The sequence below is a fragment of the Salvelinus namaycush genome, chromosome 38 (genome assembly GCF_016432855.1).
Source record: "Salvelinus namaycush isolate Seneca chromosome 38, SaNama_1.0, whole genome shotgun sequence".
NCBI lineage: Eukaryota > Metazoa > Chordata > Actinopteri > Salmoniformes > Salmonidae > Salvelinus > Salvelinus namaycush.
This window is the reverse complement of record NC_052344.1, coordinates 20,467,775-20,493,315: the sequence shown is the minus strand read 5'-3', so window position 1 is coordinate 20,493,315 and position 25,541 is coordinate 20,467,775. Positions and strand designations below refer to the sequence as shown.

Here is a 25,541-nt window from a genome sequence, read left to right as displayed (position 1 = left end):
ACACTCACTACTGAGTTCCAAACTACCTATGAAAGCAATGTCATCACAAGAACTGTTCGTTGGGATCTTCATGAAATGGGTTCCATAGCCGACCAGCCGTACACAAGCCTAAGATCACTATGCGTAATGCCAAGCGTCGGCTGGAGTGGTGTAAATCTCGCCACCATTGGACTCTGGAGCAGAGGAAACGCGTTCTCTTGAGTGATAAATCCCGCTTTACCATCTCAAATAAAATAAAATAAAATAGTGTTTGTCACATTCGCCGAATACAACAGGTGTGAAATGCTGTTAGGAGTGTGTATATAAGGCGAAGTCAGGTGCAGGAGAGCAGAGTGTAGTGAACAGGCACACTTTTAATCCGGTCAAAATGACAGCACAAAGTAACATAAAATGTGCCCAAACACGGAACATAGACAAAAAGTAATGCGCGTAACAATATCCACAATATCAAAATACACGTAACACAAACAATCCTACCCAAAGACATGATGGGGAACAGAGGAATAAATACATATGGATTGATTGGGGAATGAAAACCAGGTGTGCAGGGAACAAGACAAAACAAATGGAAACATGAAAAATGGAGCGGCGATGGCTAGAAAGCCGGTGGCGTCGACCGCCGAACGCCACCCAAACAAGGAGAGGAGCCGACTTTGGCGGAAGTCGTGACAAATGCTTACTTACAAGCCCTTAACCAACAATGCAGTTGAAATAAATAAGTATTAAGTAAAAAATGGATAAGTACATTTAAAAAATATAAATAATTAAAGAGCAGCAGTAAAATAACAGTAGCGAGGCTATATAGAGGGGGTACCGGTACAGAGTCAATGTGTGGGGGGGCACAGGTTAGTCGAGGTAATTGAGGTGGCAGTCCGACAGATGAATCTGGGTTTGGCAGATGCCAGGAGAACGCTACCTGCCTGAATGCATATTGCCAACTGTAAAGTTTGGTGGATGAGAAATAATGGTCTGGGGATGGTTTTCGTGGTTCGGGTTAGGCCCCACTAGGTCATATAGTTTATGTAAAGGTGTTGTGGATCATGGCTAGACTGCAATTTGCAAGTGTTGCCAAAGATTTTCAAGCAGACTTAACTCAAAACTGTAACTTGGCCACTCATTGAACATTCACTGTCTTCTTGGTAACCAATCAGTGTAGATGTGTCTTAGTCCTGTTGAAAGGTGAATTCCTCTCCCGGTGTCTGGTGTGAAGCAGACTGAAACAGGTTGTCCTCTAGGATGTTGCCTGTACTTAGCTCCATCCTGTTTCTTTTCATCCTGAAAAACTCCCCCAGTCTTTGCCAATGTCAAGCATACTCATAGCATGATGCAGCCACCACCATGCTTTAAAATAAGGAGGCAGTTACTCAGTGATGTGTTGTGTTGGATTTACCCCAAACATAAGGCTTTGCATTTAGGCCAAAACGTGTATTCCGTTGCTGTGTTCATTTTGTTGCCTTGTTGCATACATATGCATGTTTTGTAATATTTTATTCTGTACATTTTATAATGATTTTTACTCTGTAATTCAGGTCATTATTGTGGAGTCACTACAATGTTGTTGATCCATCCTCAGTTTTCTCCCATCACAGCCATTGAACTCTATCTGTTTTAAAATGACTAATCAGTTTCCTTCCTGTCCTGCAGCTCAGTTCAGCAGGACCAATGTATCTTTGTTGTGTCTGGGTGGTTTAAAACATCATCCACAGCATAATTATTAACGTGACCATGCTTCATTCTCTTCATTAAAGGACTCAATCATGGACACTCTTACTGACAGTTGTGGCTGCTTCACGTGATGTATTGTTGTCTCTACCTTCTTGCCCTTTGTACTGTTGTCTATGCACAACAATGTTTGTACCATGCTGTGCTGCTGCCATGTTGTGTTGCTAACATGTTGCTACCATGCTGTGTTTTCATGTGTTGCTGCCATGCTATGTTGTTGTCTTAGGTCTCTATATAGTGTTGTGGTGTCTCTCTTGTCGTGATGTGTGTTTTGTCCTATATTTTAATTACATTTTTAATCCCAGCCCCCGTACCCGCAGGAGGCCTTTTGGTAGGCCGTCATTGTAAATAAGAATTTGTTCAGCCTGCCTAGCTCACAAACTAGAATCAGTGAACCCACTCCGACAAGGTTAACCGACCCACAGTCCCACACGGTGACATGATATCATTGACGTGACTTGCAAATGAGCGATAGAAAACCGATTGCGCAAATGTCACCATTACGAATATTATTATTTTTGTTTTTGTGCGTGCGCCCCGTGCCGCCCCCGGCAAGATGCCACCCTGGGCGGCTGCCCATGTCGCCTATACCTAAATCCTCCACTGTATGTATGGGGGACAGAGGAAGGGTCAACCCCCTATTATTTCACACATAGTGAGTCCATATAACTTATGTGATTTGTTAAGCCACATTTTACTTCTACTACTTACGCAACAACTATATTTTAGTTAATTAATTGTTATTAATTTGTAAAACATTTCAGATTCGTTATTTTTACTTTGACATTATGGAGTATTCATAGTTTATTTTGTGTAGATCAACGACAAAAAAAAATCTATTAAATATATTTCAGTCCCACTTTGTAACACAACAACATGGAGGTGTAGACTTTCTATAGGCCTGTATGTTTGCTATGTCAACCTACAGTACATCACAAGCGCTGTGTGATCAATAATTGAAGTGTAGAGTTTTCACGTGCATAAAGATGGCGGCCTCCTCTGCTGAGAAAAACAGACTAGACCAGGAAGAGCCTGTTGAGGATGTTGGTGACCAGCCTTTGCTGTGTTTCCGTGGTCTTTTTGTGATGACCAGACGTTGGTGTGTTTTTGATGGTGACCAACATAAGCCAGTCACCAGAATCAAGTCACGTCATGCTGGCTTGAAAAGGGATGTTTAATTCCTATCAAAATCCAGCCAGAGTGGGGATATCAACAATTTTTAACTTTTCTTCTCACACAATATGCATCCAGAATGACTGCCAGGGTTAGAAATAATACTAAATACGACTACCCAAACTGTTGGACGTGGTCAGACCAGCTTGACCAGCTTCGTCACCAGTATAACAACATCACCATTATAAGCTTGTATGTGTCCAAAATACAGTGAAGGTTTGTCACCTGTGTCAAAAACACAGTGAAGGCTTGTCACCATTGTCCAAAATACACTGAAGGATTGTCACCAGCAAAACCAGCTAGACCATGCTGGTCAGACCAGCTAGAGCATGATCTCTACCACCTGCTGTCTACCACCTGGCTCTTGATGATAGTGTTCTGAGGGGTATGGGGTTAATATCCCCATAACGACAAAGCAATATTTTTTTCATCACATTTGTTGAATAGAAAAAATCGAAATACCTTATTTACACAAGTATTCAGACACTTTGATACGAGACTCGTTTTGAGCTCAGGTGCATCCTGATTCCATTGATCATCCACCTGTTGTAAATTCAATTAATTGGACATGATTTGGAAAGGTACACACCTGTCTATATCTGGTCCCACAGTTGACAGTGCATGTCAGAGCAAAAACCAAGCCATGATATCAAAGGAATTGTCTGTAGAGCTCTGAGACAGGATTGTGGCGAGGCACAGATCTAGGGAAGGATACCAACACATTTCTGCAGCATTGAAGGTCCCAAAGAACACAGTGAGATTACATTGATTGGACATTGATTGGACGAAATCGTTTTTGATATATTTTGGTATATTAGCTGTCGCTGTATTAGACTAAGCATAGGGGATTTGATGTTAAAATGTTGAAGATTAAATGGTGCTGGAATAGTGGAGGCAGCTCCTGTTTATTTTGTTATACTTGCGGTAATGTGGTTCTAAGTCAACAGTTGTTTAGTGGTCATGAAATGTCAAAGATTTACTTCCTTGAACATACTGTAAGTCATGTCACTGTTAAGTGCAATATGCTTTGTGGACTTCACCAGACAGAGGTTGCTATCCGGTTTCGTGATGAAACAAAGGTGTGGTTGAATTTATTCTGTCATGGTGTATTCTTACTGTCTTGGCCTTAGGCATATATGTCACGGTGTCAAGGCATATGAACTAACAGGTTATAGAGCAAACAACTCAACTATCACAACACATAGGTTGTAATATGGCTTTTTTTTCTGGCATCCCCAGTGATTTTACCTACGCACCGCTACTGTATGTTTTGCTCAGTCTGGCAGTAACCCAGAACTACCAGAGGCAGATGATCTCTCAGCTGCTGCTGACAGCCACTGCATGTAAATAGTTCTACAACATCCTAACAAATTATACAGTATGTACACATAGCATTTTGTCTTCATTTTGTCAGATTAACTCTTTCTGCAGATTAACTGTTTCCTCCTTTTTTCTTCTTCTCCGGAAACAGTCAGGCAACAATACATACTGTACTTGGGGTAGGTAGCCAGCGTCTAAGGAGTTAGACCTGTGGCCAAAAGGTGGCCTGTTCGAATCCCGGGCTGGGATTCGCATATCAACTACGTCCTATCAACTAAATAGGCATATCAACTACGTCCATTTATACTCGCTCATTAATGTCTTAATCAAAATGATGGCTTCCCTCTTATCCGCAAATTTTTCCCTTATTCTGTATTTTGTACATCTCAATTATTATATTGCATATATAGGTCTATCTCATCTTGTTCATAATTTTAGGTAATGTTGGAATGATGCATTTAATTGTTTTGCATACTTTGTGTATTATAATTAGCTCAGGTGTTTTTCTCCATGTAATTCCAGTTGATTTTGCGAGGGTTGTTTTGTTTGCTCAATGCGCTGTCTGTGAGTCGGTATATTGCCTATAAAAGTGAATCCTCGTGATTGTATTTTCCGTCCGTTTTAGACCACAAATGCCTAATAAAATACTTCAAATGGTAGGCTAACACTCTCTCTCTCTCGCTCTCTCTCTCTCGCTCTCTCTCGCTGTCTCCTCTCTCTGTCTCTGTCTCTGTCTCTGTCTGTCTCTGTCTGTCTGTCTGTCTGTCTGTCTGTCTGTCTGTCTGTCTGTCTGTCTGTCTGTCTGTCTGTCTGTCTGTCTGTCTGTCTGTCTGTCTGTCTGTCTGTCTCTCTGTGTGTGTCTGAGGTGATTTAATGAAGAGTAAAGTTAAGGCCTCAACACATTGCTGAATTTATCTGAAATAACATCTGAATTTCTGTCGGTGTCCATTTTGAAAGTACTAAAGGAATAGGCCTACCTCGTCGCAGCTCGTTTGCTAATGATCAGAACAAACATTATGAATTTACTGAACATAAATGTAATAATGTTTGTGTATGGTTCAAAAGTCTAAACTCATGTCGGAATTCACTATTTTTGAAGCAGAACGTGATTCTTATCGAGTTACACCAATCCACAAGGAATCCGTAGAAACCATATTTATTTAAGCAAGTCAGCCATATCAGCTGTTTTTATAAAATGCAGTAAATTAGGCCGAATGAACTGTATTGCTGCCAGACGATGCTCAGCCTGGTCTCATAAACGTAAGTTTGGGACACTCAAATTAGTATGATATGTTAGGTTTGGTATGACACATGATTACTTAAGTCTGGGTGTATGGGTGGGCGTATAACGCGTTTGAATCTCATCAAGACTAGCTTTAGCAATTTAGCTGATTAGCAACTTCAACTACTTACTATTTATTAGGTACTTCACAACTACTTAACATGTTAGCTAACCCTTCCCCTAACCTTAAACCTTTTAGCTAACCCTTCCCCTAACCTTAACCCTTTAACCTAATTCCTAAACTTAATCCCTAACCTAGCCTAGTTAACATTAGCCAGCTAGCTAACGTTAGCCACCTAACCAGAATATGTAACATATTGTACGCTTTGCAAGTTCGTAACATATAATACAAATTATAATTCCTAACATATATCTTATGAAAATGGTAATGGATATCCACAAATGAATACATCCCATACGAAATGTAACATATCATACTAAATAGTGGTCCCGGATTTACGTACAGAATAATACTAATTACTCTGAGACCAGGTTGCCAGGCTCCGCTGATAGTCAGGTGTATTGGTGGTAAGGATTCACTCCATGGTGCTGAAAGGAAAGCTCTGCTGTCTGGATAGCTTTATGTAGGCCCTAACAGTTTGTGGGCACTGTCTGTCACCCTTATACTGCAATTAATGGATTGTTTAATGCAGTGGTGTAAAGTACTTAAGTAAAAAATACTTTAAAGTACTACTTAAGTAAAACATTTTGGTATCTGTGCTTTACTTTACTATTTATATTTTTGCCAACTTGTACTTTTACTTCACTACATTCCAAAAAAAACAATGTACTTTTTACTCGATACATTTTCTCTGGCACCCAAAAGTAAATGGTCCGATTCACACCCTTATCAGAGAACATCCCTGGTCATCCCTACTGCCTCTGATCTGGTGGACTCACTAAACACACATGCATCGTTTATAAATGTTGTCTGAGTGTTAGAGCATGCCCCTAGCGATCCGTCAATTTTTTTATTGTGTCGTCTGGTTTACTTAAAATAAGGAATTTTTACTTTTACTTTTGATACTTATGTACATTTTTAGCAATTCCATTTACTTTTAATACTTAAGTATATTTCAAACAAAATACTTTTAGACTTTTAATCAAGTAGTATTTTACTTGGTGACGTTACCTTTTACTTGAGTCATTTTCTATTAAGGTATCTTGACTTTTACTCAAGTATGACAATTGATTACTTTTTCCACCACTGGTTTAATGTTGTGTTGTGTAGTGGCTTTGCTGGAGTGTATCTAAAACAATTTGATCTGTTTTCCCCACCAAGATGTACATGCTAAAACCGCCACTGGCAGAGCAAACTAACATCCTGCTGTTCAATATGAAAACAAAGAAACACCGAAATTACAATAGCTTCAAACTGAATGCTTTATTTTAGCGGGAAATGATTATATAATGAGATAATAAGCATTGAAAAGGATTCCATCCATCTCTATGAATGACCTCTGAAGCACAGCAAAACCCATGTGGCTGGTGAGCAAGATCATTAAGATCAGTGATTACTATTGACAGAGATAAAGTACTGAACAGTATAGTTAGAGTAGTAGGTTTTAGAATGAAGGATTCTTATGAACTAATGTTGGGCATTCTCAAGCAGAAGACTGTTCCAGAAAGAGAGATCAATGAGTTAGCAAGTGAACGTTAGACAGATCCCGAACGGCCATCAGATGCAGAGGAGAGGCTAAGGTGTGCACACCATGGTGACCGCAGTCTTGGAGACGACCCAAAGACGGCTCAGGTCGTAGGTCACGTGGCCCATGCGCATGGACATTGGGATATTGCTCCATCCGGTGCCCTCTGGTTTACTGGCTGTGATGCCGTCTCTGTGTTGAAGAAAAGGTTGGGGTTCATGTTTTAAAGATTATCCATCTTTTTAAGTACATCCATTTTTGGACTTTAATAATTGATTATAGCCATTGATTTTTAAGAATATAACTTCTGCCTCTTGAGCTTTATTTAACCACGTCAGAAGCTAAAATGTACGTTTTTACTCAATTGTTTGTCAACAATGTTATTGTAAACAAACAATGTATAGCTTTAAAAAACATGTAAAAAAAAATAAAAAAAAATAATAATTGATGTGTCTTTGCATCCGTAGCTCCATGTATGGATTTGAGAGTAGTTACATGTCTCTAACTACATTCCTCAGCTGTTTACCAAAACAAGTGGTGGGGTGTCTGGGAAGTTGTTGTTTTTATCACAAACTGTAGCTTTACAGGACATCCCACTTTACATATTATATCATACACTGTCTACACATTTCTTTATATGTCTATTATAAGTTTAGATCTGATTATATTTGATTGATTTTATTTATGTATCTACAGTATTTTAGTTGTTGTGTAAAGAGCTTCACTAAGCATGTACAGTAAGGATAAGAATTATAATTAAAGGTATACCATTATTATACACATAGTTCAGTAGCAACCTTACCTGGTAAAAACACTACCCGCAGAGTTGACCCCAAAGACACTACCATCAGTTGCCACCTCAATCATGGAAAGCTTGCCATCAATGTGACTCCAGCCGTTGTTTTGGCAGTCTTGATTCAGCTGGAAACAAACAGATTCAATCAGGGTTTTAGGACCATTTCAACAGTTATAATATGAAACAGTTTTAGAATAACTGACACTAGAGAGATTAAAGTAGATGTCACACGTCAAAATTTGATGGATGACCCTATGTGAACCTATGTGACCGCTATGTGAACCTAAGGGGCTGCCTGTCAGGACATCCTGATGGTTAGGTGGGGGTCTTTGGGTAAGGGTCCAGTTGTCAGGTCAACCGGTAATGATTTATGACCCAAGCCTGATTTATGACCCTATGTAATGATTTATGACCCTATGTCATGTAGAAGGGTGCATGTCAATATTTGGGTTTCAGGTCAGGACATCGTGGTGGTTAGGGGGGTAGGGTTGAGTAAGTGACCAGGTGTCAGGTCAACCTGTTTCTCACGGTTTGGGGGTGGTTAATGCCCCTTATAAAGCGGCTGAACAATACCTGTTTAAGCCTGTACATGATAACCCCCCTGAATATTAAACAAAAATGACACCTATGCCAATTTTAGGGATGTTATGCACGGCTTGTCATGAACCCAGTGACCAAAGCCTTGAAAAAGTTCTGTGTGAAGCTCCAGAATGTTTTAAAGGATTTTTGGGTACGAGTGAGGGCCACATGTCTTACATATTCCACCCGGAGGATTCTACGGTAAAGATATTCACAGACAGTGGACCCAAACCCCTTTATCAGGCAAAACCTGGGAGTTTTCCCCCGGCTCTGGGGATGAGAGAATGGCTAAACATCAGGCTGGCGCTTTGTAAAATTGAACAGGTCCTGAGTGGTACAAATGTGCCAGGATATGCTTTGGAAGAACAGGTCTGCGGCCGCAGTGATCTCAAGGCTCTAAGAATTGCTTCAATGGACTATAGCCCTGACAACAAAGTGACAATTTTAGCCTGTGACCTTTATGATAAGTCTAATGCTACAAAGTCTGTCAATTCTCCTGTAGCTTCCAGAGCACGCAAACATGTAAACTTTTTTATTCCTGTGTTTAGTTTTAAATGGGTGGATTATCCAATTTTCATAACCCTTATGAATAAGCTGGACATTCTCTTCCAAAATGGTGAACAGTTACAGCGCTGGGCGAGGCTTTCCTTGAGACAGAGTCAAGACCAAAAGGCCAGACGTCGGATCTACCCCTGGAGTGAAAACTTACCAAGTGTTGCGGAGCCTGTCAAGAGATCCCGGCATTTTGATGACCAACTGGACACTGACAATGGGGGGTGGTTGCATCAGATCCCTGGATCTGTAAGAACGGCATTGTAAAATACCTTAATAATGTAAGGCTATAAAATGTATGTACTAAATATTTTGAATGAAATAAATGGTTTTAAAATCAGAATCTTACCATGTCAGGAACTCTCGCGTTTGTTCACTCTTAGCGCAGTCGGTCCCTGAGAAAAAAACTTGCGCAATGTGCGCGCGTGTGTGTGTGTGTGTTTCAAAAACAGAGAAAAAAGGGTCGGGTGTGTTTGTTAAAAAAATACCCTTGCATCTGCGCTCAAGGCTCTCTATGCATGGGGGTCGTTTGAAACCAAGGTTTACACTATCTGGCAAAACAGATGCCTAAAAGTCATTCAGCCCAGCGATGTCGAGACCTCCCCACCCCCAGCATCTAGATGCTAGCCCCCGGAGATTTTAGAATATCAAAAAGATACCTAATGTTTAGACACCCCCCCAATACCCTATGTTTGAACCAAATGGCAGGTGTTTGAACCACATGTCTTAGGCTTCAAAGATAACTTTGAGGCGGTTTTAGCGCGAAAAAATACGACACCACGCGAGTCATACGGCTACAAAAGCTAAGCAAAACAGGTCCCCCTGTTAGCTTCGTTTTCGCGCATTTACCCTACAGCATTCCCCCAGGAATAGTTATCGGACGGACCCCGTTAAAAAAGATCATCTGGTAAAAACCCTCCTCATGGATATTTCTCAAGGTTAGTTCTTGAAATAAATATTTACATATGCTATATATTAGATTTGTTTGTTCTTGGGAATTGTTTGAAAACGTTGTATGTTATAGAAATATTAAACAGGCCTTAGGGCCCGGATTCTTAACGTATAAAATGTCAATATTAGCTAAAATGATTAGAGCTTTAATATTATCTAATGTTTTTTTAGATTCTCAAACCTTCACTCAGATTCTCCGAGATATAACTGAACTCGAACCGGCCGTAGGGTCTCCGGAACAAATTGTTTACATCCCAACGCCGACCCTGAATTGTAGTAAGTAAGATTCAAGAATTCCGTAAGAATATTTATACCTTAAAAACAAAAAGTGTAGGCATCTTATATTAAAAGTTATTTTATGTGTTTACAGCTGAAATACATCCTAGAACGGGTGCCATAGGGAGTCTACACGGTTTCTGTGAAGGATATGCCTACGAGACAATTGTGCCCTACTCCCAGGATGTATTTACACACAAGCCGCAAACAGAGACTTTAAACGGCCTGTCAACTCCCCTGACCCAGGACCGTTGGACGCCCCCTATTAAACACCAACGGACAATCAGGGCCCAGATCCACAGGTCCGCTTCACCCGAACAATACTACTGGGAGGGTATTCACGAGACAGCGTTACAAGGACAAGGTATGAATCAATTATCATTTATATATATATTTTATTTTTATGCCTGAATATGTTTAAACATGGACTAATGGTGTTTTTTTTTTTTTTTTTTTCAGGCTCACAAGCTACAGACCAGGCAGATGCTATAATTAGGGTTGCCCAAAGACATGTTCCCGAGTTCTCAGAGCTTCTTCAGAACAGCCCTCTTCAAAAAAGCCGAGGTATTTAATTAATGTATTGTTAATATATAGGCTTATATCTGAAATGTATTTTACATTTTTATCAAACATATTTTAGGGTTAATAACCTATTTTTCTGTATGTATTATTTTTTAATGCAGACTCCTCGCCGGCTTATAAAGACATCCAAGAAGCTACACATCTAGATCCCGAAGAGGCGCCAAAGACCCCAGTCACCAGAACAGCGAAGCCTGATGATTTCAAAGTTTTAAATGACATTTCTGAGGTAGACGATTTGATGTTCTGTGAAGTGGCCAACCTTATTGAAGCGGCCAATTCTGGTGGGGCAACAGCCTCTTGTGAAATAGACCAAGCCGTGCTTTTCAAGGCTTTTACACAGGGTTTAAAATCACGAAAGGCTTTACTTCAACGTCGTATGGGTATTCTATTCGAACATCAATACAATCAGGATGTGTCATTCTGGCGTAGAGAGCTTCCCCGCATGTTAAACAACAGTAGGGTTAAAACAAGCAAATACCTCCGTTAAAAAACACATATGTAAAAAAAAAAAACACAAGCACACACATCCTTAAGTAGAGAAATGGCGCCCCCTATAGACCTAAGCGAGACAATTGAAACCCTCTTAGCGGAAATCCCTACAGAGCTCCAAGATATAATTAACCATATGAATGATTCTGGGCTAATTGACATAGGGGCTATAGATGAAAACCTATTATCCCAGATTCCCTCCGAACTCATTGAAATTATTACACGTATGAATGAGTCAGGGTCTGCAGATGAAAACAGGTTATCACAGATACCCGAATCAATCATATCTTTAATTACCCAGATGAACGAGAGCCCAAGGTTTAATTCTGCACCCCCTACACCTCTAAGCCATCCTTTAACACCCTTGTTCGAAGAGGAAACCCAATACGATGTTTTTGAACAGCTGAACAAATGTCTATCAAATCTGGAGCGGGAAGGTCTTGATCACAATGTACAGAACGAAAGCCCTAGGTTTAATTCTGCACCACCTACACCTCTAAGCCAGCCTTTAACACCCATGTCTGAAGAGTCTGAAACCCAATACGATGTTTTTGAACAGTTGGACAATTGTCTAGCAAATCAGGATGGGGATGGTCTTGATCGCAGTGAACATGTTTTGTATCGAAATAAATTCCACAATATTGAGGTTCGACAGTTTTTCAATTTCGCATGGGGGGGTCAGATTCGGGAATATGCTGTGTTTTACGTAATGCTTATGGACACTTTGAATGAACTGGTAGATAGAGTTAGAGCTTATAGCCAACCAAGGGATACCTTACAGTTGGAAATTTTTGGAGACAGTCTGCAGAGCCGTGTGTCGCTTATTTTAAATAGGGGTGAAGCAGATCTTGAACAATTTGTTAACCTGCTAGAACGCCTTGTTCAGTCAAATTTAAACGTGCTAGCAGATAGGACCCTCGAACTTGTAGTACAATTAGTCCGGCCACCACAAGGGGGCGGCGGGCAGAGACGTAAACTCGATAGCCTGATGCAGTCCGAAATCATAAGCAATAAAAAGGCCTACCTCATAATCGTTCACAATCATGGTAATAAGCTATGCTTTGCCATAGGTTTGGCCCACTTACTCAGCCCAGGATGTACAGAGCGCGAAGCGTTACAGAAAGCTCAAGAGCTACAAAAGGCTGTGGGTTTAGGTATACAGGAGGCTGTGGCTTTCTCAGACATAGGCAAATTTGAAAACTTTCTGAATATCAAGATTGTGGTTTTGTACCACAGCAGGGCTAATGACGCTCTCTTGAAGTTCCAAAATATACAAGAGCCACACCCTAAGACTATGTACTTTTATGTGCAAAATGAGCATTACTATGCCGTAACTAACATCACAGCATTTTTAGGCGCCCCATATGTCTGTCCAGCCTGTCATACCGGCTACACCCGCAAGGGGGGGCACTCGTGCCGTTATAACTGTTCAGTATGTCTGGATAAACATTGCCCTATGCAACCGCTAAACTTGACACCCTGTGAGGATTGTCACCGCACATGTCGTTCGGCCTACTGTTACGAAAAACACAAAACTGAAACATGGCACCCCAAGGCCTGTAAATCTGTAAGCATTTGTGACATTAACAAGAAATGTCCAAAATGTCATTGCAATTACAACCTTAAAATAGACAGCCCTAAACCCCATGTTTGTGGAATCATACATTGCCCAATCTGTAAAGGGCCCTTGAAAAGCAGAGACGCAGAAGTTGTTCAAGAAGTAACACATGAGTGTTACATTCAGCCCTTGGCTGAAGATGAACATACAGAGAAATATGTTTTTTATGATTTTGAGACAAATCAGCAATCAGGGGTTCACTTGCCTATTTTTGTATCTACCATGACTTTCACCGGTGAAAAGTGGTCGGCCGAGGGGCCCGATTGCGCCCGACTCTTTCTAAAACATTTTAGAAAGGCCCAGTACAGAAACTTCACGTTTATAGCTCACAATGCGCGAGCCTATGACTCCTATCTGCTTCTGAACCCTTTGATACAGCAAGGCGTGGCGCCCAGTGTCATTGCTCAAGGGAGTAAAATCTTATGTTTTGTTGACCACGCCTTCAAACAGAGATACATTGACAGCTTAAGCTTCTTACCCATGAGATTGGCTCAAATGCCAGAGGCCTTGGGTTTTGAAAACTCGGTCAAAGGCTATTTCCCCCACTTCTTCACATCTGAGGAGAATCTACATTATATAGGAGCTTATCCAGCCCCCGAAATGTACGGTTGTGATCAAATGTCTACCAAAGAGCGTGAGAAATTCATGACGTGGTACGAGACAGTAAGACATGGAACTTTTGATTTTCATAAAGAGATGGAATCATACTGTGACAATGACGTGGTTATACTACGTGAAGGATGCCTCAGATTCAGAGAAGAGGTAATCAAAGATGCAGGCATTGACCCCTGGAGCTGTACAACTATTGCATCCGCGTGCATGAAAACCTATCGTACACACTATCTAACTCCAGCATCTATAGCGATCCCATCGCCAGACAACTACCGACGACAATTCAAGGCCTACTCTAGTGGCTCCATTCAATGGTTGGAGTACCTAGCCCAGGATAAAAATGTTTTTATCCAACATGCTTTGAATCGGGGGGAGAAGGCTTTTGGGCCTTACCATGTAGATGGATACACACAGATTGACGGTGTTGAGACAGTGTATGAGTACAACGGTTGTTTCTTCCACGGTTGTAAATTATGCTTTGTCCCCCAGGCCATGTGTGTCCTAACCCAAAAGACTTTTGGGGAAATGTACCAAGAGTTTCAAGACAAACTGAATTCTTTAAAGGCTACATACGGGTTAAAAGTTGTGGTTTTGTGGGAACACGAATGGACAGCCCTGAAAAAGGCGGATCCTCATGTTCAGGCCTTCCTTACCCAATATGACCCTCCAGAGCCCCTGGAACCGAGACAGGCCTTGTTTGGAGGCAGGACCAATGCTTTGACATTGCGTTATGTAGCTCAACCCGACGAGACAATAGGCTATGTAGATTTTACATCCCTATATCCTCATGTAATGAGTTCCTCATGCTATCCTATAGGGCATCCTGAAATTATTCACAGCGACTTTGACGAACCCCAAAATTATTTTGGTTTAATCAAAGCGACTGTCTACCCTCCTAGGGGTCTGTTTATACCTGTGCTGCCTTACAAGGGGTCTAAAGGAAAACTTTTCTTTCCCCTTTGTCGCACATGCTGTGAAAACAACAACCAGGAAAACCCATGTGATCACTCAGATCAAGAAAGAGCCCTGACAGGTGTCTGGGTCACCGCTGAATTCTCTAAGGCTTTGGAGAAGGGGTATCGTGTGGCCAAAATCTTTGAAGTGTGGAACTTTTCCAGGAAATCAGACACACTTTTTAAAGAGTACATCAAGACCTTCTTGAGATGCAAGCAGATGGCTTCAGGCTATCCAGCATCGGTCACAGATCAAGAAAGTAAAGAGAAGTACATTCAAGACTACCATGACAGAGAAGGCATACTTCTTGACCCTGACAGAATACAGGTCAACAAAACCAAAAGAAATGTTTCGAAATTGTACTTGAACTCCCTTTGGGGGAAGTTAGCGCAGAGAAGCAATATGCTAACAACTTCGATCATTAAAGACCCGGAAGAATTTTTGGAATTTGTTTTTTCGGACCAATACGAAATTTCACATTTTTCATTCTTGAGTCAAGACATTGCCTTGGTGCAATGGCGGCGCAACCCAAAGTGGGTTCTACCCCCAGGTAATGTAAATGTGTTTCTTGCAGCATTTACCACAGCCTATGCCCGACTTGAACTGTACACCCTCATGGAACAGCTTCAGCGGCGGGTTCTTTACCACGACACAGACTCTGTGGTCTATGTAAGCAAGCCGGGGGATTGGACCCCCCCACTTAGCAACTATCTTGGGGGTTTAACTAGTGAACTCGCCGAGGGTGACCATATCACAGAATGGTCCTCATGTGGGCCCAAAAGCTATGCTTTTAGGACTAAAGACAATCACGTGGTGTTGAAAGCCAAAGGCGTGACTCAAAACTACGAAAATGCCCCGCGTGTAAACTTGGAATCAATCACGCGCTTGGTCGACGGGTTCGTAAATGACAAGAATAGTGACTTGGAGATTTTGACCTCCTACAACAAAATAGTGAGGGATAAAAAGGGGTTCCATCTAAGAAACGCCCCACTCACTAAAAGATTCAGGGTAGTCTATGACAAGAGACGGCTATTGCCTGACGGTACCACATTGCCCTTTGGCTACTGACTTATGCTACAAGCCCCAGTGTGTCTTAAAGCTTAAGATATAATGACGGCTGTCGAGGATTTTGACCCCCGTTTAAAACTGCCCTTTTCGGCCTTAATTGCAGGCCCATCAAACAGTGGTAAAACTTTTTTTGTAAAAAGTATTTTAGAGAATTCTGAACATGTGTTATCTCAAAAGCCTGACAATATTGTATGGTGTTATTCATGTTACCAACCTCTGTATGATGAATTATTGAAGACAATAAAAATCAAGTTTGTTGAAGGAATACCCGAATCTCTGTCTGATGATGAACTTCTCCCCCCACATAAATATAATCTGCTGGTTTTGGACGATATGCTATTTGCTGGTAGCGAACACCCCGAAATTGCACGAGCTTTTACCCAATATACTCATCATAGAAACCTGTCCGTGCTTTACTTGGTCCAGAATGTGTTTCACCAAGGTAAAAATAGTCGGACCATTAGCTTGAATGCCAACTACATGGTATTGTTTAAAAATCCTAGAGACAAACTGCAAATTAGCACTCTAGCTCAGCAGATGTACCCTGGACGGAAATCATACTTTATGGAGAGCTATGAGGACGCTACCAAAGAGCCATTTTCTTATTTAATCGTGGATTTAAAAGCAAATACTCCAGAACACCTTAGGCTACGTACAGGGCTGTTTCCGTGGGAACGGCCTGCTGCATACCTTCCTAAAAAGTAAACGCTATGTCTCTGCGTTTAAAAAGAAACCTGCCCCTCTTGACAAGGCTAGTTGGGTCTACAGCTAAAGGACGGAAGGCCATCTTGGGTAGTTGTTCTTCAGATCTCATATTAGCCTTATGTGAGATTGCTTTGAATCTTCTCAAAGGACGCATTCCACTCACCCTGAACCAATTGAAAAAATTAAAGAGACAAAAGACCGCGATCAAACTCTTTGCCAATAAAAGGGCCAGTCTTCAAAAGAAAAGACATAGTATACAACAGTCTGGGGGTTTTCTTCTACCTTTACTCAGTATAGCCGTGCCCTTCATCACCAGCCTTATTGCGGCCAGACGTGGGGGTTGAACACGCGGTGTGATGGCCACTAAAATGTACTTGGTGCCACAACAAGAGTTGGATAGACTTAAAAATCAAATGCAGGGTCCTGAAAATATCAGACAAACAGCTGAAAATGATTTGGATACGGCCATGAAGGATGTTTTGAACCGAAAAGGATTGAACCCCTATGATAAGATCCAAAAATACACAAACCTAATGCAAAGATATTTGACTCTGGTAAAGCAAGGGGAGAGAGAGACCAACCATTTAACACTTTCCCTACCGGACCCTTTAACAGATGTCGAACCTAACGATAGCCAGGCCCCGGTAAGGCCTGTACCGGCGATCTTACCTAGTGAAGATCCTATGTCTGGTGAAGCTCAAATGCCTTTTGAAGATAAAGTTATGCATGACCTACTGACACATGTGCCTTTACGTAACAGGAAGAATGTTAAATACATTATGAACAAGATAAAAGACTCAAAGGGGTTAGCTGCTTGGAACGATTCTGGAGAGTTTATACTTCAGGGCGCTGTTGTTAGGGGGTCCCATATGGTGGACTTACTTAAAAGTACCACGGCTGCCCACAAGGTTGCTGATGACCGAAGGCCTCCCGGCTGGCGTCAGTTTCTTAAGGCCCTGGCAATCCTGAACATTCCCCTCTCCGGTGTACCCAACCATAAGCTTCGTCAACAGATTCAAGCTTTAAAACAAAAGCCTTCAACGAGATACAGCACCCCTAAAGATGCCCCAACGACACCGTCCCCCTATGAAAGCGATGATGCTAACTCATTTACTCCCATGAACGTCTCAGGACCTTTTCCTAATCCCGATCTCTCGGCGTGGTTAGACTTTTGAAAATGACTTTTGAATGACTATGATTAAATTCAATAAAATGTTTTATTTGAAAAATAAGCAATTTAACATTTGTGGCATTCTTGAAACATATGACGTGAGCATACGCCTTGATTACGCGTTCTTAAACGACACACATTTGAACACTTTTGATATTTTCTAACAAAACAAGATACAAAGTTATCATTACTTCTTAAATCATCCTTATAAAGAAACATAACATCTTCAAAAGAAACTCCCCGGGCTCTTTGGCACAGGTAAAATACACAGTGGTGACCGCATGTAGTGGAAAGGTTATCTTGCACTTGTTTGATGCTGTAGTAGATCTTTGAACCGTTTAGGGTCAAAAAATCTTTAATAGATTTAGGGAAATGTGAAAAACCGGGGGGAAAGCCATAGGAATCAAAAAAAGTTGAGATTTTTCTTCCACCTTCCTGTTCTAATGTCATAGCTAGCCAATGTTCACCAGGCATGTGTTTAGGATGGGTATTGACAATAAACATTGCAGGCCTCTCAGGCCATATCTCAATAGGTAATTCATCACAAGCCATCACTCCACAAAATTGTTTTCCAATCAAGCGGCTCATGAGCCCTTCCAACTCTTGGGTATTCATGTCTTTGCTCAAAGGTCCTTAATAATAATCCACTAAGACCTGTCTTCGGGCATTCACTTCCAAGATTGAATCAGAGCATGCGTAAACAATCATGCTAACTGTACAGGCTAAAGGTGTACGGAAACGCATTTCCAGCCTGAGGTTACCTTGGGACACCACAGACAGATTTCCTGAGGTGTCATCATCAGGGGATAAATTGAAAGCATACAACGTGTAACCCTCTGCAAAATCATTTCTGTCAATAGGTAAAGAGAGATCTTTTAGATGCCTCCCTGTAGCCAGGAATAGATTGTAAAATTCTCGCACAGATATGTTGTTGTTAAATTGGGGTTGGAAAGCCTTAGCAGGAACCTGACGTCCGTCCTGACAGAGAGCTACATACTCTGCATTGAAGTGTTGAAAATTAAAGGGGTTTTTATCTAAACTCCCCGTATTAGAGGCGTGATCAACCAGACCTATAACCACATATCTAGGTAAAGGGCCTAGAAATAGGTTTTCTTGACTGCAGATTCTACTGCCCACAGGTATGCTAAAGGTTTTCATGGTAATTCTTTGGAGAGGGTAAAGGGCATTTCCTTTCATCAAAGCATGTGAGTGACCCAGGCGTACGGCCGGAGATACAGACACTTTTTTAATAAAAAGGGTGGCCCCCAACACTTTCAAACTAAAATCCCCGTCTTGGGGAGACATCAGGCAAAAATCATCCTTGGCCCTGGTTAATTTTAATCTTAAATCAACCGAATTTAAGAGTAACCGTTCTTGAAAGAAAATGTCAGAGTGTATAGGGCCTAGCAAATGAAACTCTCGAGATTCGGCGCAGTAGCGAGCTCGTGCCGCTAGTCCTTTGTTTGCACCGGTGGAAGGGTCTGTCGATTCCATAGAGGCTCCTGCAGTATCCTTGCTAAACAGCCCGGCGCTAAATTGTGTTTTGAGAGTGTCTTCGGAGTAGTTTAGTAAACACTCCATGATGGCTCTATAAGGGTATGTGGCGCTGCTTTGACTGATTAGGCGTTCACCCAAAGTCACATCAACTTGGGAGAAAATGGTGGCCAAGGGGTAATTAATGAGACTCACTTTGGCATCGCCTGCAATATTAGACCCATCTCTTTTGGTCACTTTTAGACGTAAATGCACCAAGGTGTTGTTGAGGTCCAGATAGTTGTCACCGTGGCCTGGTATGAAAAATTCGATAGGCCCGTTATCGGTAATAGCAGAGAGAGGGGCTATCTCCACATAACTGGATCTATCTATTGAATGCTGCGTTAAAGGGGCCGTGAAAAGATCGAGTTCTGTCTTTATAGCTTCAGAGGACATTCGATGTAAAAGAGCCATGTCACTTATTCTTTTAGAAAATACTTCCTAGTATTCTTTTAGCCTGTTTTGGTTCAGACCTCCTCACTTTACCACGTCTTTGACTTACTGAGGTTCTTTTAACAGTTAACCGCCGCTTTTTAGGTGCCGGCCTGCGTCTTAAACCTGGGGGTCTCTTTTTTGGTCTTCGAGACAATATCATAAGCCCCGAGCCTTCTTGATGCTCCACATCTGGTGACGCCCTTCGGGTCATAGCATTGGCTACAACCTCACTTACTATATTTTTAGCCGCGGATTTTAAATGTGGTTTGGCTATGCTGAAGCCCCTCTTCATAAACGGTAAAACCATCCTAAAGAGGTTACGGAATATACCGCCTATCCCCGCACCATACATTGTCGGTGCTCCATGATATCCTGGTAGTCCATTACCAACTTGATCCACATAGTATGAAACATAACGGTTAGGGTCGAGCTGATGGTGCTCCATAACTCTTTTATTTGTATTATGTTTATAAATATAATACAGATATTATATATGTAGAGAGGTTTTGGTGGGTCTAAAGTGGAGTTTTACAATCGTTTTACCATAAGTAAATTCAATGTTTTCGTTCTGATCCGTTTTAAGCTCAACCAGAATGTTTTCAATATAGTTCTTGCTGACATGTACGTAGTGCGGCTTGTCATAATTGACAGTGACGATGTCCCCATCCTTTCCGTCTATATGAACTGTTCGCAGGAGGGGCACACAGCTGTCTCCGACCCTTTGATAGGTTATGATGTCGGTATAGACAAATATGTTGTAAAAGCCTGCATGTATATCCGCAGGGAATGGGAATAATTTATCGTTCACATACGTCCATTTATTGGGACCCATCCCCAACATGTAGGATAAATTACCGCTGGTCTTTATACCTCCGTTAGCAGGCCCTGAGATTTGTATCCTTTTATGGATTGGATTGTAGAATAGGAATATTTCCATCTTGTTCAGGGTTAGGTGTTCATTCAACTCTGAGACGATCCTGTCGACGGTTCTATAGAAACCTTTTTTAAGCTTAATAAGTTTCGCAGGTTCCGATAACCTTTTGCAATAAAAATCACGGTCCTTAGCTTTGATATTATACCAACTATGGGGGTATGTAATCTCGCTGAGACCTACTTCCCAAGCCTCTGATAACTCTATAGGCTTTGGAAAATTGGTTGTATACTTCGAACTCTGATTATTACGATATATCTGTGCCGACGCATTACTGGGGAGAGTCAGGTAGAAGCCGCTGTGTTCCATGATGCCCAACTGTGTACACGCGACTGATGCGCTAGTTATCATGACTAGGGGTTTAAATTAATCCCCGTTGCCTCCACCACATCATGCTCCAATACCCAACTGTTGAACTTTTGAGGCCAGTTTTTCCAGCGGACCAGCAACCATTTTTTACCCTTTTCTCTCTTCTGATCTAGAATCTCCTCCACGTGAAAGACTTTGTCTTTACCCAACTGGACCTTCTGTAATTCCTTCTCATAAAAAGATCCCTCTATAAGATCCCCGTCATAATCTTTTAATTTGTAGACCGGGGGAATGCGTGGCAGACATTCGGTAACGGTAAACAACTCCGAGCTAAAGCCTTGTTCGTATTTTTTGTCGAAAACACCCCTCAACTTTGATATACGAACCAAGTCACCCACTAGGAATTTAAAAGTCATTTTTTTCTTACGGCGAAGTGGGAACAAACCATACATATTTTTAAAGACTTGAAAAGAGTTTTCCGAAGAGACGTCAGAGGGCTTCATACGTATACTCTTATGGAAGCTGTGGTTGTACCCGTTTACTAAATCCTGAACTATGTCTGTATATCTGTGGGTGTTGTGAGCTGTAAAATATCGCCACATCCGCTCTTTCAAAGTCCTATTAAAGCGTTCCACAACCGAAGCTTTCAAATCAGAGCCTGTAGCAAAATGTATTATTTTATACTTATTCATCAGCTTCTGAAATGTTTTATTGAAGAATTCTTTTCCGCCATCAGTCTGCACTTTATTGGGTGCTCCTCCTGCCTTCAAGATCGAGTCAAAGGCCCGGGTTACCTCGGCCCCGCTCTTATTTTTTAAAACCCTTACAAAGGCTACTTTAGAGAAAATATCTATAACCGTTAGCATGTAGCGATTTCCATCATTTTTATCGGCAAGGGCCTGCATGTCGCATAGATCCGCCTGAAATTGGGATAAGGGATGCGTAGAAAAAACTCTATTTCTTGGAAATTGTTTTCTTACAGATTTATGGAGAGTATAGGCATCCTGCTCTGATAACCAATCACTCACTTTAGCATCGCTTAACAGGCTACCTGTTTCTTCGGCTATTGCTCTCTGTAAACGCTCTTTACCACCATAAGACCCGGGGTTAGCGGGATTATAATAAATGTTTTTCAACAGCTGTTCAGCCATCCTTCTTGCCTCTCTGAGGGACAATAACGTTAATGAGCCACTTTCAAATAACGACAACATTTCAGTTTGAGAATTTTTATTTTTTTAACACCAAGTATTACGTATACAACCAATTCAGGATTTGTTGCAAGATACAAGTCCCAGTTTTCTCAACAATCACATCATGCAACACCCTGTATATATGGTTTAGATTTACAGGTTTGTGTCGCTGAATTTTTAAAACACACACGTCGGATATATAAGTATATAAACAACAAATATGATACACGTTCACATTAAATGGGGGTTCAAACAAATAATGCAAAATCTTAGCCAAAGTTACTTCTAGCTCTTCAGACTCATCAACAATTCTTGATACCATTTGTGTCCATTGCAAACTCCCACCCGTATGTCGTACATGATTCATGATTTGTTCCATTTTCAGCAAACGCTCTACATTAGCCCAGGTATTGTGTGTCGTGTAGAACGATACATTATTCACTTTATTTTCAATAATCTGATGCATAACATTTGTAAGGTCTCTCAAAAGAAAAAATGTATTTATTCGCTCCAACATCGTAGACACATAGTTACCCATAGCTTTTACGTCTAAATAACAAAATGTCACTCGGTCTCTTGGGATTTATTGAGCCAGAAAAGCACCACATCAGCAACCACAGCTTCCCGGTATTTGTTGTCGGCCACCAGGGTGTGTCGGATTTCTTTGAGTTTCTCGTGGATGAAAATTGCCTCCTTCAGTTCATGTAGGAAGGCCTCGGTTACCCCGTAAACTCTAGGGATAGACGGCACAAGACCCATAGCCTCCAGGGCGCTGACCAGCGAGGGTATAAACCTGCGGGACCACAGTCTTTTCACCAGCTCCTCAAAATGATTGAAAAAGTAGTATCTCGGAGGGTCGTATAGGCAAGGATGACGACGCTGGCTGGGGTGATTGATCTCACAGCCGATGCATTTTTCTCTTATATAGTCGCCAATCACCAAGTCTAAAAGTGTAGCTACAGAGGCCTTGATGGTATCCACAAAAATAGTACTGACCACCCCATCAAACACATCCTCAGGCTGGGTACATGTAGGGGGTGTCGAGGGTCTTGCCAGGGGTGAGTAGAGTGTAGGGCTGTGAGGCATTGAGTCCTTAGTTTCGGGGCCCCATGACGTAGATGCGTCCACGTAGATGGTCTGGAGATCCATGGTGTATGCTGAAATGAAGAACTGGCTGCTTTTTTCTTTTTATTGTAGAACAAGGCCATTGGGTATCTGGGGGGGCGTGGTTAAAGCATCCGCTTACTTAGTTTTCTTCTGACGCTGTATCTTCTGGAGGCTCTTTTGCATCGTAATCTTTACGATTCGTATATATTATGCACTTCTTTAAATGAACAAGGCTCTGCCGCTGTTGGCTCTGTACAAAGAGATCATCCAACGCCTGCAACATTTTCAATTCCATTACATCCCAACTTTTAAAAGGAATAAGCAGACGCAGTCGGGTATCCCCAGTATGGCCCCCCTCCCTGAGGTTTTGGTTTCGGATTTCCTGGGTGCCGATATAGAACTCCACGCAGCCGCAGGGACGTCCATTCTGTCTTTGTATTTTCACCCTGTGAAATATTCGTCCTGAGGAGTCAGGGGTACCTTCCCAACGGGTCTCGTGGCCCGTGAACACACTATACCCCTTGGTGATAAGGCGTAGTTCAGGACACACAACCTTGCGAAAAACCGACCAGTCTTCAACACCATATTCCAAGCCTACAGTCTGGTCTGTATATTCTTCTCCTTCAGCTACCGTATAGAGGGTCACTCTACAGGCCACGTAATCAAACCGATACCCCCACAGCTGTCCATTAGACATCAACACTTGATCTTTCAGCGCATTTGATGGAGGTATTTGGGTTCTATAAACATTTAAAAAACGTTTTTTTGGAGCATCATATATTGCGGGTTGATACTTGGCCCGTGCTCTATGGACCAACCGAGGACCCGCTTCAGTTGTTACAGTCATCACTGCTTTGTCACCGATCCCAAATTCCATGGTTATTCTTAAGATCTTGTACAGTCTTAAACAGGAATTGTTCTGGGGCTTTATAAGGCTTCTGCAAAGCCAGCCTCTTTGAAATGTTCATTAACAACCCCCAACACTAGACATCCAGGAACAGTTTGACATGACACCTGGTCACTTACTTATCCAAAAAGCACCCCTAACCATCAGGATGTCCTGACCGGAAGCCCAAATATGGGCATGCCCCCATTCTACAAACCATTGGGGCATCAATCACTACATAGGGTCATAAATCATGATCTTTTTTTGATTTACGACATTGACAGCTTGACACTTACCCCAAAGACCCCCACCCCAGGCCAGGATGTCCTGACCGGAAGCCCAAATATGGGCATGCCTGCTACAACAGGACATAGGGTCATAAATCATTACATAGGGTCATAAATCAGGCTTGGGTCATAAATCATTACCGGTTGACCTGACAACTGGACCCTTACCCAAAGACCCCCACCTAACCATCAGGATGTCCTGACAGGCAGCCCCTTAGGTTCACATAGCGGTCACATAGGTTCACATAGGGTCATCCATCAAATTTTGACGTGTGACATCTACTTTAATCTCTCTGACACTCTCCATCCTCTACTACTCTACTCCAGCTCTCACACTCTTTCCCAGATCTTACACTCATTAAGAAGATATCATCATTCTTGTTGACTGCCCAGCACCCAAAGGGTCCACAACTGTAGTACTTCACAGCTCCTGGCAATGCTGTCCATGGAAGGGGTGAGCCTGGACCCTTGTAGCCAACTGTGGCACTACGTGTCAGACAGAATGGAGTATCGTCCATGTTAGCCCCCACAATAAACTGTTCACCTCCAGCATCCAACTGCTTCAGAAGGCCTGAAGACCACAAAGACAGACAGACGGACGGACAAGCAAACAAGGAGCACATATCTGTCAGTACTGCCAAATGACTTACAAGTTACAATTTAAAAAAAAATCAACAGCCTGATGATATCAGGAAAGCTAAAAAGAAGGTGTCGTCTGGATAAATATTGAGTAATGCTTTCCACTTACCGGCAGCTTGCACCCAGTTACCGGCCACATACTTGTAGATTGAGTCTGCCTTGTTGACACCCCAGATCCCTGCTGGTCCTACAGTGATATGCTTCAGGGAACCAGGCAGGCGGATCCATGTATCACCTACAAGGTAGTAGGGGACTTGACTTGTGTCCGTAGCAACCACTTGCCCCAGTCCTGCATCGATCTGCATCAGATTCTTGATGTTTACTACCTTCTGACAGTCCCATGCTATGGAGACAAAGACATATGAGTAGAGTACACCAAGAAAAAGGAGGATGACATTATGGAGCAAATTTCATCAACTCCAAGTTGAGCAAGCATGTTTCAGATGATGGTAACTTACCATGACTGACGGCCAGGAGACAGAGGACCAGTAGGACGGCTGCAGTGACTCTCATGATGTCTCTGTAGATCTACAGTATAAGTTTGGTTGTACACCAGACTTCAATTGTCCCCTTGCAAGACTGAGCTTTTATAGCCCTGCACATACCTTTCACCAATGATGGGTTCCTGTTCCACCTGTTAAACGAAGACTTGATGGTGTCCGGTGTCCGGGAGAGAGGAGAGTTGTGTTAAAGTCACCTGATGACAAAGATCATTCCTTTGTTATTCT

General features: G+C 41.9%; 2 protein-coding genes across 2 annotated transcripts; one reads left to right on the top strand and one right to left on the bottom strand.

Moving 5' to 3' along the window:
• Positions 1-7,193: 7,193 nt before the first annotated feature.
• Positions 7,194-25,329, bottom strand: LOC120032088 (fish-egg lectin-like). The gene is made up of 5 exons (XM_038978031.1): positions 25,272-25,329; positions 24,923-25,156; positions 24,528-24,745; positions 7,946-8,064; positions 7,194-7,335 (listed from the first exon to the last, which is right to left on the bottom strand). The coding sequence occupies exons 1-5, from the start codon at positions 25,324-25,326 to the stop codon at positions 7,194-7,196; spliced, it is 768 nt and encodes a 255-aa protein (XP_038833959.1). The 5' UTR covers positions 25,327-25,329.
• On the top strand, positions 10,005-11,901 carry LOC120031741. Its single transcript, XM_038977532.1, has 4 exons — positions 10,005-10,297; positions 10,392-10,661; positions 10,757-10,861; positions 10,981-11,901. The coding sequence occupies exons 1-4, from the start codon at positions 10,036-10,038 to the stop codon at positions 11,364-11,366; spliced, it is 1,023 nt and encodes a 340-aa protein (XP_038833460.1). The 5' UTR covers positions 10,005-10,035; the 3' UTR covers positions 11,367-11,901.
• Positions 25,330-25,541: the final 212 nt, after the last annotated feature.

Coding starts and splice junctions, on each gene's coding strand:
- LOC120031741 (XM_038977532.1), top strand. CDS start 10,036: ATGCTATATATTAGATTTGTTTGTTCTTGGGAATTGTTTGAAAACGTT. Junction 10,298..10,391: donor AACGCCGACCCTGAATTGTA/GTAAGTAAGATT, acceptor ATGTGTTTACAG/CTGAAATACATCCTAGAACG. Junction 10,662..10,756: donor GACAGCGTTACAAGGACAAG/GTATGAATCAAT, acceptor TTTTTTTTTCAG/GCTCACAAGCTACAGACCAG.
- LOC120032088 (XM_038978031.1), bottom strand. CDS start 25,326: ATGAGAGTCACTGCAGCCGTCCTACTGGTCCTCTGTCTCCTGGCCGTC. Junction 25,157..25,271: donor TCTCCTGGCCGTCAGTCATG/GTAAGTTACCAT, acceptor TTGTCTCCATAG/CATGGGACTGTCAGAAGGTA. Junction 24,746..24,922: donor TAACTGGGTGCAAGCTGCCG/GTAAGTGGAAAG, acceptor TGTGGTCTTCAG/GCCTTCTGAAGCAGTTGGAT.